This window comes from Epinephelus fuscoguttatus, linkage group LG8, assembly GCF_011397635.1.
Source record: "Epinephelus fuscoguttatus linkage group LG8, E.fuscoguttatus.final_Chr_v1".
In the NCBI taxonomy this organism is placed as follows: Eukaryota; Metazoa; Chordata; class Actinopteri; order Perciformes; family Serranidae; genus Epinephelus; species Epinephelus fuscoguttatus.
Window position 1 is genome coordinate 25,866,156 of NC_064759.1, and position 13,826 is coordinate 25,879,981.

Genomic DNA, 13,826 nt, shown 5'->3' on the forward strand with positions numbered 1-13,826 from the left:
CCGGAGCTAGCTGGGAGCAGCTAGCGGAGGGTTAGCCGCAGCATGACCGGAGGGAAGCACAGCCAGTTAGCCTCCGCTAGCTTCCCAGCTAGCCCTGGCTCTCCGTTTGGATCCAACCGGAGCACCGAGCCCTGGTTTGTTATTCAGGTTAAAGGGGGAGGAAACAGCAGGTTTATCGAGCAGCTGAGTGAAGTGAAGCCTGCGGAGGAAACACCGGGACTGTCCGGATGTAATAGTCCGTGGAGGTGCTGCAGTGCTGGGCTGAACAGATAGGAAACCCTTCGGCTGACAGGATGTAGACCTCTCTCACTCCACTCTCTCTCACGCAGGTGCAGAACGTATGTGCTACTTGGCCATCAGATGTAGTCCGTGTAGTGTGTTCAAATGTAACTGACACAGGGCAACGTGAGGCGACGCAGACGACACAACAGTTGGCTTTCGTCGCCGCTAGTTCTCTGATGTCGGTTTGCTGTGTCTGCATCTTAAGGCTGAGCCCAGCCACCCTTCTGAGGAAACTCATTTCGACCACTTGTTTCCATGATCTCATTCTTTCGGTCACTACCCAGAGCTCATAGCCATAGGTATATGTCACATTACATACTTATTGTAACCCTAAACATAATCTTTTTACTAAACCTAACCAAGTAGCTTTGTTGCCGAAACCTAACCACTACTGTTTTACAACATTAACCACGTGTTACAGTGTGTTTCAGCTGTATGACCTACACGTCGCTATGAAACACAGAGAGGCATGACAGTTTGTCAGCATTTGACAACCTGGGATGAGTGCTGAAACTACTCTCACGAACCATATCACTGCGCAGAAGGAAGCATGCATTGACTCATGGACGAGAGGCTCATGCACACGACAGCACGAGAAGTCATTTTAATGGCGTCCTCATTGGCTGAGCTGTAACGTTGGCTGGCTCAGTGGTGCTAGGTGAGCAAGCACTAGAGGCACGCTTCCTTCTGCACGGTTGGCAGGTGTGGTTTGGTAGAAAGAAAATAGTTCCGACAAAACCGCTCACAACGAGGTCTGTGGATTATCTTGAGTAACTGGGTCATGATTTCTGGAGAGAGACATTGCTGCAGAGTTTTTCAAATGTGTTTTTTTGGCACTTTGAGCAACACATGCCGAGTGCCTTCTAGTTCCATTATACTTGAGAGAAGGCAGACACCTCTACTGCTGTTATCTCCAACACCCAGCAACTCACACCAGAACAATCTGGATTGATAAATAGCACAATAGGTATGAGGAAAAATATATATTTTGGATTTGGGGGTGAACTGTCCCTTTAAACTCATCCTCAGATTTCTCTTTTCTCTGCAAACAATTTTTAAATCTTCCAGGCGATGGAGGGCTGTGGTCAAAATGCAACACAGCTGCTGAGGCAGTGATGCTTTGGCTTTTTCCTCCTGCAAGACACTGAGCCAAAAGTCTGACCATCTGTTCTACGTTAGCTTAAGATATACAGGTTGCTATACTGACATGCCTCAGCAAGCAGCCTTTTGAAGTCATATGAGGTAATAGATACATATAAATCTTAAGAAATCCATTAAGGATATCATATTTCACATCAAATGCGTTGTTCTGTTGTGCGAGGTCTGTGCATGACATCCTTTGTCTGAGTCCAGCCGGAGCTTTAGCACGAGTTTCAAACATCTTCTTTATCCTGTGTTTCCTACTTTTTTCATCTGTCAACATGCCTACAAACAGTCAGAACTGTACTGAGATTATTTCGCCAGTGTGTATTTAAATGGTTATTTTTTTAATGTAATTTCTACATAAGATATTAGACAATGCATACACCGTGAATAACATCAGTACACAGAAGACACCAGCTGTCACATGCAGACACCAGCTCCAAAAACACAGTGACTCTGCTTGGACCTTAAAGCAACATTCTCACTTTTCTGCACACAGAAGTGACAGCCGAGTGCAGGCAGAGTCCAACCTCAGCTGCTACGGTCCATCCGCTGTGATCACTGGCCTTCAGGCTATTTTTCTCCACTTTTCAATTTCAATAATTACAGGCAAAGCGGCTTCTTAAAAAGTATAACCCTGGGCACAGAATAAACACAGCATACGCAATGCCAAGGAAACAATTCACCACACTCTGATTTTTTTTTAAAAAAAAGGGGGAAATCTTTGAGCCGCAGTCCAAAAGACTCTTATTAGACGGGTTCTCTGGGCATTATTTTCTCCTTGGTGATAATATACTGCACATGACCTGAGTTTTATGACCCTGACTGTAACTCTATCATAGCCAAATTCATATATGTATATATATTCATATCCTCTCCTGCAGGTTTGTCTCAGCTGTTGTCCACACTGCAGGCCCTTTTCATTGCCGGATCTTTGCCTGTCTGAACACATGTGGTCAACACGCATCTCTTCATTGTTTCCATGAGAGCACTGTCAGAATGGATGAACCCAACTTTTGCTGATTTACTGTATGCACTACATTATAGTTTGACACTGGTCTGTTTAAAGTCAGTGTCGTTTAAATAAAGTGAACACAGAGGTTTGCCGTGCAATTAGTCTGGCACTGCATGGTTAGTCAATTTTAAAAGGAAGGAAACAAAGCCAAAAAAGGCTCAAATCGACAAAACCAATCATTTTTATTGACCAAATTTTACAGTTCCACTGTTACATCCTACAAAATACAAACAAATTTGTTCATACAAGCACTGCTTGTACATGTCTACACAACCTATGGGTCGTGATGCAGACTGATAAATGAACGACCCACTGACTATGGCAACATGGTTCTTCACAAACTCACAACCTATGTACAGCTTCAGCGCTCGATTACAAAAAACCCCCAAAACATCAAAAGGCCTTTCTTCTAAATGTTTTTCATGTTACTACACTGTCCTCTGCTTAGGCTGCGATCTTAAATCACATGCTGCCCCCTAGTGGCACAATCTAACTCCTGCTATTTACTGTTACTGTACTCCACCATCACAGGGTTAAGTTTCAAGATATAAGAGCAAAAGGTCACAGCCACGAAAATGAGCATGTAAAGAGGCCTCATCAACATTCCTGAAACATCAAGTCTGGTTGAAGTCCATACGTCGAGCCTGTAACCACCAACACGCTCATTACAGCTGGCGTACGATCAATGTGCCCCGAGGCAAAAAAAAAAAAAACATGCTTGCACGTACTGAAGCATCCCAGTAGCTCACATTAACAGTAAACAGTGTGTCAGAGATTAATACTGCAATCCAAGCAACACATTTTAAATCAAAAACTTTTGACAGCCAACAAATCAGATAAAGCAATGTGGACTCATTAAAATATATGGAGGAATATTTTATCAGTAATATCCAGTCATACGTGGAAAATAACCTGTAAACCTGTAACCTGTAAAATTAATTAATTACCCTCTTTCAGTGATACACCTCACAAAAATATGTTTACTAATTAGCCTAAGAGCATCTGATAAGGACATGCAGAATTGATTACAAAATACAGCAAAGACATTGATATGCAAACACTGAAAATAAAATCTTGTGCTCCCTCTTTAAACTCTGATTGCTCGAACATGTGAAAACCGTCAAGCTGGATCCACCTCATGACACTGGGACCGTGTAGATCTAGATGACTGGAAATGATGAGACATGACGTAAGGCCAACTTTTGAGCTGATAATCCTGAAAGGGCTTACTATGCAGTGCATGCCAGTTCAGTAAATTTCAATATCTGCCTTTGTACTTCTTGCATCCACACTCTTACTGTAAGTATTCCCAGATTTAAAGACCTGTTTGCATAATATATCAGCAAGAACATAAACACTGCGGATGTGACGTATGGCTTGAGGTTCTGTGGAAGGTGTGGAGGCATGTTCTGGGTGTCTTAATAAAAAGGTGTTAAAAATATATCTCTCTATTGTGCTTCCAAGTATTACTAAGATTTAACTTTGTCCTGTAGGACACATATAGTAGGACATAGTTGATAAAACTCAGAACATAAAAACCCTCCAGGTGATGCTTCATTAACTCATCAGACTGACATCTTGAGATACCAAAACGGGAACACACGGCATGACAACACCCATGAAAAAGTTCCTTTGTCGCCAAAAACACTGCCAGTCCAGTGTTCTGTTCTCTTATGGTTACTGGGTGCACTCAGGGCAGCGGGATGAAGCCAATGTCGGGTGCATCGCCCAGAATCAAGGTGGTGCGGCTCAGCGACGGAGAGGGAGAAGCCAGGCGGAAGGCTGGGTTGATGGAGTGCAGAGAATCCCTCCTCTTGCTGCTTCTGTTGAATGGCGGGCAGGGAGCAGCCACGGGCTGGCGGACGCGCTGCCCTGAGCAACCAGCAGAGGGTGAAGGTTCTGTGGAAGGTGCTGCCGTGCTGGAAACCTCCAAGTCCAGAGGGGTGGTCTTTGGGGTGCCAGGAGGGCACAGGGCATGAGAGTCGTAGGAGTGGACCATCCTCTCCAGCACGTCCTTGGTGCTCTGAGTGCACTGTGGGGAGAGGAAGAAATAGAGATGTCAAGAAACGGGCAGCATGAATGTGTGTTATAAAAGGCCGAGCTGCAATGACCAGCACAAACATGAATAGAAACTTCTGCAGTGTGATTAAAATGATTAGTTTAGAACTCATAAGCACAGTGGAAGCGATGACACTACTGATGGCAGTGAGTTTAAAATGGAAAAGCATGGAAGAAGTGAGTTAGATGCAGACAGTGCAACACAGGTAAAGACTGAAGTGTGTGAAGAGAAGCTGCTTCTTCCTGTGTTTCCTCTGGCTCTGATAAAAGCTGAAAGGGAGACACAGTTTATGCAGACTTTGCTTGTGTCACCATGCATGCACAATCACACCCCAGATACATGAGTGAAAAAACACCTAACTACAAAGAGGACGAGAGTAAGATCAGCCTTCAAACATGAGCTCCATCCCACACCGAGCGAGTGATTGTTAATGAGACGAGAATGAATGGTAGTGAAGCATGCACAGTCACAAATGAGGCACCATCAGTGCACTGCACACCAATCACAAGATCTGCCCCAACTGCGTTTATGCAAAAAATATCTTAGAAAAGAAACCAGTTCAGATGACAGAGATTTCAAACCTGAGCACAAACTATGTTATGGGAAAAAAACGACAGTGAATGGCAAGTGAAGAGATGTTGTGATTGGTTTCACGTTGAACCCTACTCTTACCATCAACCGTCTACATGCAGCAGTGCCCTTCAGGCTGTGCAGGACAAAGCAAAATCCTGACAGTTCTCCTCCTAGCAGGGTGGAATGGATACAGTACAACACTGAGGGTCAGATCGTTCATCTAGCAATGACGTTACAGGCATATGAAACAAATCTTCATCATACTAACTAATGAAAAAAGGAAACCACAGAAAATACAATTAGAGTCTGCAGTCAGGCACGTGAAGACTTCGAAACATCGAGAGGCAAAGTAAAAGGCAGACCAAAATCTCAAAATACAAAAATAATGTTTATTTAACAAATAAAAGAACACTTTTAGGTCAATAAAAATACGCACGTAAAAATAGAAGAAGTGGATTTAAGAAAATAAAGCAATATAACTGATAATATATGTAAGACACTGATATGCTGATTATATTGAATGACAAATGCATTCATGTGACAAATGAACCGTGATAAAGTGCTGATAAATCAAATACAAAACATGATCTGAAATAATCTGCATGTCCTTCTATAAAAGCAGTAATTAAGTCCCTTCACCACAACACACAAGCAAACCCAGTAGTACAGTAACAAGGAGGTAGATACAGCAACATGTTGATTTCTTAGTATAAGCAAACATAATACAAGTATCATAAAAGGTGCAACATGAACATGTTTACTGCCCCACAGCACAAACTGACCAGAATATATCTGCAGCAGTCTGACAGCGTGACTCAGCACCTCGACAGTCACCTGAGCAAATGGTTAAATCTCTGGCTGTAGAAACTCTTAAAACTCTCTGCCCACTTTCCTGCGTTTTTAACTGCTCAATGATGCCAAACAGTGTTACACATGGTTTCCAAGACATTTTGTTCTGACGCTGAAACAAATGACACAGCAGTGTTATTTCAGCACACTGCATGGTGATAAATGACCTCTTCAGGGACGCTAATTAGCAAACTTAATCATGTCTACTGTTGATATTTGGTTTTATATTGTGTGTCAGTTCCAAGCCATTGTAAGCTGAGCCTGAGTAATGTTGTTCCATTCCAGTCACAGACTATCTGATCCGCCATTCACAACTGAAAATCAATGCTTTCTGTTTCCATGAAGAATACTATAACATGCACAACTTTATAACACTGGGCACAGACTCAAAAATACTGCATGTCGACAGCTCTACTGGAGGGACTGAAGCTGGGAGTCTGGAGGATGAAGGAGTGGACACACAGAGTGGAGAAGGCACACGGGGGCCGGCCTAACAACAACACAGGAGCTATGGGACAGTCAAGACTTGGGAGGGGACCACAGGCTGGTTCATCCTACCATGTGTGCGTCGTTCTTGGCGGAGAAGGGAGGCAGCTCTATCTCCGAGGCCGAGGCAGCAGGGATCGCCTCGTCAAAAGGCAGGAAACCTCTTCTGTCGATCAGACTGAAGAACAGAGCAGAGAATTACAGGCTGCACATGTAACTGATGCTATCATCAAGAAAATGTTTGTGAGGCATTTACGGGATGGCGACATTTTCACTCACCTCGGTGGCATGGGGCCACATAATGTCGCACAGCAGTTGGTTATAATACTGTTGTAACTGTACGGGTTGCCAGACTCCTCCGCACACCTTTTACTCGACCAGGAGCCCTTTATCTGCACAGTGAATAAATAAAGCAAGTTAGTGGATGCAGTCTTTTTTAAACAGTCATGAACTATATCATTCAGGTTCACGGGTACTTACATCTTCATTTGTTGTGAGGTTGGAGGCTACTAAGTATGTATGGAAGCCTGAGAGGCCCAGAATAGACCAAATGGAGAAGAAGCAAATCACCAACTCCACCACAGTGAACAAGGACGAGTCAAGGCATGATAATATAACAATTACTAATGATCACTTAAGATAGATGGCAATTAAAGCTAATGATTAAAATCTGTGAGGGCTTAATGTGTGTAGGCACTTCAGCTATCTTATCTCAATGTCACGACCACCATCATATTGTTGCTACTTAGAATAATGTATCTTCCTTTCCAGGCATCTTCTGGGCCAAGAACTCACTGGTTTACATTTGTTTTAAGATATGTCATCTATCACAGTGGACATGTTCCACAATGAAAGTTGTGCCAACATCTGCAGTGTTACCTAGCCATTAGTCTCGCTCACCAGACCTTTCTCAAGAAAAGAAAGGTCTGGCTGGGCTGACTCTCACTTTAAGATTGGAGAAAAAAAACGCCCGGCTGCTTGTATTTCTTTCAACCAATCACAATTGTTCTTGGCGGTGCCACAGCAACGGTGCGCTTGCAAAAATATTGCCGGGGGAAACAGGTTTTGGTGTAACACACCCACAGAAAAAAAAAAATCGCCTACAGGACGCGAACCATGGCAGAAAAATGGCTACATCCCCGCAAGATCAAACACCGCAAAAGTTAGTAAAGGACGTGTTGAAAACTGCAAGAGGTGGTAGGGCGGGACTTCAGTGGGTGGCTCGTTCCGCCCAATGAGAGGCTGATCTATGCAGCGAACTTCCGCCCACTCAGACTACCTAGCCATCAGCTGGACATCTTTCGTTGAAATATGATATTAACACGAACAGGTATATTCTGCTACTCGACTAAAGTTTATGTACACAGTGTGCATTCAGCAGCTTTATACCCTAAATCTGGACATAATAAGTCTACTAAGTCTAAAAATAATAAGCCAATGTCGACTCACACAGGTCATGAACCCTGGCCATCTGAGTTAAAGTCCCATGCTTGATCCATTCATCCACCACAACTTCCTCCCAATGTGGACTTCGCCGCTCTTTTTACTACATCATCTGACTTCCTGACAGAAAGCACTGAAGGCCAAACTTCTCCCATGTGCCATCAAAGACAGCTTGGATGAAGATTTTTGGCTCTCACAAACACCACAAGCTTAAAATGGAGACAGGAATGCAATGTACATGTAGATATACATAAATGGCAGAAACAAGTTTTTTTTATATTTGAAAAATGGGTGCCGAGTAATAGTAAGTTACTGGTTTGGCAGAGAGGGTCTGACTCGACTGTTATTGGACATGGACACAAAGTCTCCATCTGGCTGTCTGTCTCATAACCATGTTGCAGTTTCTGGATCGACTGGGATCATTTTTGGACACAAAATTAACATCAAAACAATGTTTGAAATTGTTTTCGGAAAGACACTCACACACAGACTCCAAAAACATGGCGTAATGTCATGTATATCATGCATTCCATGAGGAAATTAAACTACAGCGTGTCTGTGAATAACAAAATTGAAACACTCTGTAGTCATGCAGTCTATATTTGTCTAGCCACTAACACGAGAACATCCTTTATCTGTAACCACTTATCCTACTCAGGGTCGCAGGGGGTCTGCAGCCAATCCCAGCTAACGTTGGGTGGACAACAACAACCTGGACAGGTCACCAGACTATCACATGGCTGACACATAGCAACAGACACAATTCCACTTACATTAACACTTAAGAGTAATTAACCTTAACCTCAACCTTAACCTTAACTTAACCTACATGTCTTTGGATTGTGGGAGAAAGCCTGAGAAAACCCATGCTTACATGAGGAGGACACGCAAACTCCACACAAAAGGGCCAGCCAGGAAGCCTTTTGGTGTGAGGCCACATTAAACAGCTAACCACTCCACCTCCGTGCCGCCCTATCTCATGAGAACATGAGGCAGCAAGCCTTCTACTGGGAAGCCATCTGCTTAAAAGCACTGCTTTACTGGATGCTAACTCTCTGATCCTATTAAGCGTGGGCTTAAGCTGACAAATGCCTTGTCAACAGTGTGACTTGAGTTATTACTTGGCAAAAAAAGTAGCAAATCTCATCCATCTCATTAACAGGTTGATTATGTGAAAATGTGGTGTGTACAAAGGATATCTGGCAGGGCTCTCCTGAATGGCTTGAACAAGGCTTTTACCTGCCTGAGAACCTGGAGAGTAAAGGACAAATCAGAGACAAAGTAATCTTAAAGTTGCTCTTCATAGCATGACAGGAACATCATATGAGTACTGAGTGCACTTCTGTTTGTTGTGAAATACTTACGCAGCGTAAGGTGTGTGACGACACAGCCAAATATGAAAGATGTCAGGAAAGACAGAGAGATGATGAAGCTGTAGAAAAAACGGTAATTGCGTTTGCCCACACAGTTCCCCACCCACGGGCAGTGGTGGTCAAATCGTTCTGAGGGTGAAAAAAACAGCATACACACAGATTAGAGACACATACACAGTAGTTGTAAAGTATAATAGTAGAAAGGCTTACAACATGTAAAACACTGCAAAACACAATCAATCAATCCTACCCTGGTATTAGTATGATGTTTTAATCAAATCATGATTTTCCTGTTTCAGTAAAGGTTTCAGTTCTGTCTTAAAACAACACTCAGGGGTCCATTATGGAAACAGTTTTTCCTTCCTGTGATCGTTCCTCCAGTTCATATTGGCCCTGACAAGATCCCTTCCTAATCAGGGTTCCCACGCCTTCTTAAACAACAAATTCCAGGGTGTTCCCTGCCCGCCTTTGAAAGGCAAAGGAAGCGCGAGATGTAGATTGTTTATTATAGAAGAGAAACACACATTTCAGGACTGCTGACTTGTATCATCAGAACAGACATGTCCTGTGATTTTCAGCCTCCTTTCATATTTAATAGAAGGGGGACAATACCTGACAGTAATATTCTCAGCTGTCAGGATGTGCCTGCTGTAAAGGGTAAATATAATCACAGAGGGCTGAAAATCACAGGATATATCTGCTCTGATTATACAAGTCAGCAGTGTAAAGCTCAAGCATGTGGGGGCCTCCTTTCATATTTAATAGAGGGAGGGGGGGGTATCTAAAAGTACAGCTGTCAAGATGCCCCCCGCTGCAGGCCTTTGCCACCTTGGTCTCGAAAAAACCCAGGGAAAACCCTGAATTCAATTAATTTTCAATGACTTTCCATGCCCAATACCCTCAAATTCAAGGACCCAACCTAGTATATTCAGAGACACAAATCAAGATTAATTACGGTTACAACACTGACAACTTTAACACAATAAGAATTAGCAGGCTTAAAGAAGCTCACAGACAATTACAAAGAGAAAGAGGCTTGACAGTGTGAGCACTTCTCAATGGTGCTGTGTTACAGTGATGCAGACAGTTGTTACTCTTTATACTAAATCATTTTGTTTTATATCTTGTACATGTTTTTTAGCTTTATTATTGTTTTTATTGTAAATCGCTTTGTAAATCTGATATCAATAAACATAAATCCAAATTGTGTAAGCTGCACTTTCAATGACCCACCCTATGACTCTATTTATGCCCATTTTCAAAAACCTTTAAAGCCTTGATTTTTTTCTTAAATTTGAAAACCTTCAAGGATTTTTAGGACCTATGGGAACCCTGCCTGATGCATTTCCAGTGTAAGTCACATGGGGACACATCCACAATCCTCATTCTGTGCAAAATCAAGTTCTAAAGTTAAGCTAATATTAATGTGAGGCTGCTTCAGGCGTGAGAGTTAAATTAATCAAGTGGGCGTCTTCCACAGTTAAACACTTTTAGTATGAAATACGATCTTTGTGTTATTATCCCTCCACCGCAGCCCAGCAAGTAAACACTGTCAGGGTAAACACAAAGAGGTGATGTTGTACTAAAAATAGAGTCACTTTATAAGAAACACACTCCAGTTGATTAACTCAGACTGCTGAAGCATCATACTGGCTTCAGCTGAACTTTGCATTGAACCAGGTCTGATTATGTCCCCCATTTGTCCCACTGGGAGGAGCTTAGGAAGGGATCTCTTAACAGCTAACATAAAGAGGAGGACTGATGACAGCAAGCACAAACATGCACATATGGACATGTGAGGAATGTTTAGAGACAAAAATGTGCACCTATTCTTTAGGACAGACCTTTCAAGCCAGGAAAATAGGCTCTCCGAAGTCTGAGTGTACAAAGAGCTGTTTGGCCTGTCTTGCCAAATGATGACCTAATGCTTTTAAGGGCACTGACTTTATGACAAACTAGCAGAATTACTTACTTACAAAAAATGCCAGTAATACATTTTATAGGAATTTAAGCATAATTTAAGCTTTGGTAAAAGTTGTCAGGCAGTAAACTAATTTGAAGTCTGAGGTAAAAATATGGTTTTATATTCAAGACACAGATCAGTGGATTAACATAGGAAGGTGCGGTGCATGACGCAAACTAATGGAGACCTGCCAGCCACGCAGCATGGTATGTTCCTCTTGGCGATGATATCAAGTTGTTAAGTTTAATTAGTGCAGCTAGAATAAATGGTAACTTCCCATCACATCCTTACCCACACAGTTGTCACACAGGCTGCAGTGGGAGGTCCGAGGAGGGCGGAACATTTTACAAGTGAAGCAGTATTTGAGCTTTACCACCTGCTGGTTGATGAGGATCTCCTTAGTTCGCGGAGGGGGGCGATACGTAGAGGATCCTGAGGTATCTTAAAATAGAGAGGCACAAGGAAAGAGACTCACTGAGACCTGCATGTTCAATCAAAACAGCTCATCCGATTAGCACTCAAATGATATAATAAGAAATGAATGAAAATGACAGTATGTCTGGCTTTTGCGCTCTCGGTTAGAGAATAAGCTGCTTAGGTGTTGGTAGGCAGTTCATCAACAAACACGTCCCTCAGAGATCCCCCATATGGCAAAGCTCTTTTGCCCCATCTGTCCCACAGTGAGTGTGCAATTTCAGGGAGCGTCTTACCTATCTGCTTCTCTATGTCTGCTGCTTCATCTGGGGTGGCCCTGGGTAAGATGCCTGGGTCTGTAAAGCTGGTCCTCAGCAGGGAGGTGACCACAAACACAAAGAGCACCCCACCAATCACAGGTATAAAGACGGTGAGATGCGTCACCAGGAATGGGCAACTGTAACAGGAAAATATGAGTTGGCTTCAGTCGTCTGGAGTCAAAAGCATCTTTAATCCCTGAGTGTATTATCACGAAACACATTGCAAAACAAGACATGAAGCAAACGGAATTCACAACTTCCTCATGCACATTAGGTAAGACCTTTGATGATGCATTCAGGGCTCACTGGAAATACACGTACATAAGGACATTAATGGTTACTCACTCGAATGCAAAGAAAAGGCCACACGTGACAACAATAAGGCCCATTGTCAGAGGAAGGACACCGCTCTGTCTGGCCAGGATGATCCGTCCATCGCAGAAAAACCTGTTCTTCCCCGGGAACACCTCCCATTTCCTCCTCGTCCGCTGCTCCTTCTTCTCGGTGTGGTTCTGTGCGGACGAGGGGGACACCGACAGCGCCCGCGGATCGATCTGCTGGTACTCGCAGTTCTTCATCATGTAAACAGTATCGGCACTGTTCGGAGGTAGCTCAAGGCACACACAAAACTCTCCTGTCTCCGTCGCGTTTTCCAGAAAGTGTACTCTCAGGATTCAATCATTGTAGGTTGATATTTCCCCTGTTCTGTTAGCGTTCAGTTGCCCATCCTGAAAGCTAACGCTAACTTAGCTAGCTAGTAAACCAGCATAGGCATTCCTCTCCGTAGCAGAGTTTTCCGAGCTGAACCAGTTCCCGAGTTGACTCAAGGTTAACTACCATCTTTGGTAGTTAAATTAAAGCCATTGGTAAATATTCACACTCATTTGGTTGTGTTCAGTCGCCGTTTATCAGAAACTCAACACAAACAGACGGGCTTCGGCTCGGGCTTCTTGCGGCAGTTAACATTTCCTTTTTTTTACAATCAGCCAAGGTACGTCACGAGGAGGATGTTGACGTACTCACCGCTGATTTGTAAAGGCGCAAGCACGTCAGGTATGCGCGGCGATGACTTGTAGATCAGTGGCAGACAGCAGCGGCTGCAGCATGATTAGCGTTATCTGTGTGGATTGGCAGAGGCGGCTCTGGTGCTGTTTCTCCCACATGGATTAATTAAATCCCACATAGAGAATATAGAAATGTATTTCACAAGGGCTAAACAGTATAAAACCTTGCTATTGTTTGTTTCTGTTGCTCAGGGCTGCGGTATTTTATTTTATATTTTACAATTAATGTGTGGTTATTTGTTTAATCTATATATCATCATCATCATCATCATCATCATCATCATCATCATTCAGAGCAGATCTGAAACACACTGGGTGAATCACTGGAGAAAATCATTATCATGAGGGCATAATTAAGTTCACTGGTATTATTATTATTATTATTATTATTATTATTATTATTATTATTATTGTCATTGTTATTATTGAATAAATGAATGAATGAATGAATGACTTAATTTTAGCAAAATAAAAGATAAAAACAAAACAAAGAAAACAGCAATCCTACTCAGTATTCATCTCCCATTTAAAAAGGAAATTGTCAACAACTATCCCAAACTTATTTACAACCATTAATATAGATAAATAAACAACAGTGGTATTATTATTAGTAGTATTAGCATTGTCAGTATTATTAGTATTGTTCAGGTCTAATGTGAAGAAATGAAGTTAAGGTTTTATCATATATAATAAACTATATGACATATGAGATGGATCAGGCAGAGGAGGTTCATCTCAGCTCCTGTCCACATATCAAAGCGTCCTTGGGCAAGACACGAGAACCAGTGGTGGTGGGGTAGTAGACAAAACATGACAAAGTATCGTCAATGGCAGTGATTCTC

General features: G+C 42.6%; 1 protein-coding gene across 2 annotated transcripts; it reads right to left on the reverse strand.

The window, feature by feature from the left end:
- Positions 1 to 2,610: 2,610 nt before the first annotated feature.
- zdhhc18a (zinc finger DHHC-type palmitoyltransferase 18a) lies at positions 2,611 to 12,891 on the reverse strand. 2 transcript variants are annotated; one of them, XM_049583869.1, is made up of 10 exons: positions 12,266 to 12,891; positions 11,897 to 12,057; positions 11,478 to 11,627; positions 9,215 to 9,352; positions 9,050 to 9,101; positions 6,888 to 6,990; positions 6,687 to 6,799; positions 6,480 to 6,585; positions 5,172 to 5,242; positions 4,331 to 4,472 (listed from the first exon to the last, which is right to left on the reverse strand). In XM_049583869.1, exons 1-9 carry the CDS (start codon positions 12,499 to 12,501, stop codon positions 5,201 to 5,203), a joined length of 1,101 nt encoding a protein of 366 aa, XP_049439826.1. In that variant the 5' UTR covers positions 12,502 to 12,891; the 3' UTR covers positions 4,331 to 4,472; positions 5,172 to 5,200. The 2 variants fall into 2 exon arrangements, with proteins under 2 accessions (XP_049439825.1, XP_049439826.1); XM_049583868.1 differs by lacking the exon at positions 5,172 to 5,242 and having other exon boundaries at positions 2,611 to 4,472.
- Between the last annotated feature and the right edge of the window lie 935 nt (positions 12,892 to 13,826).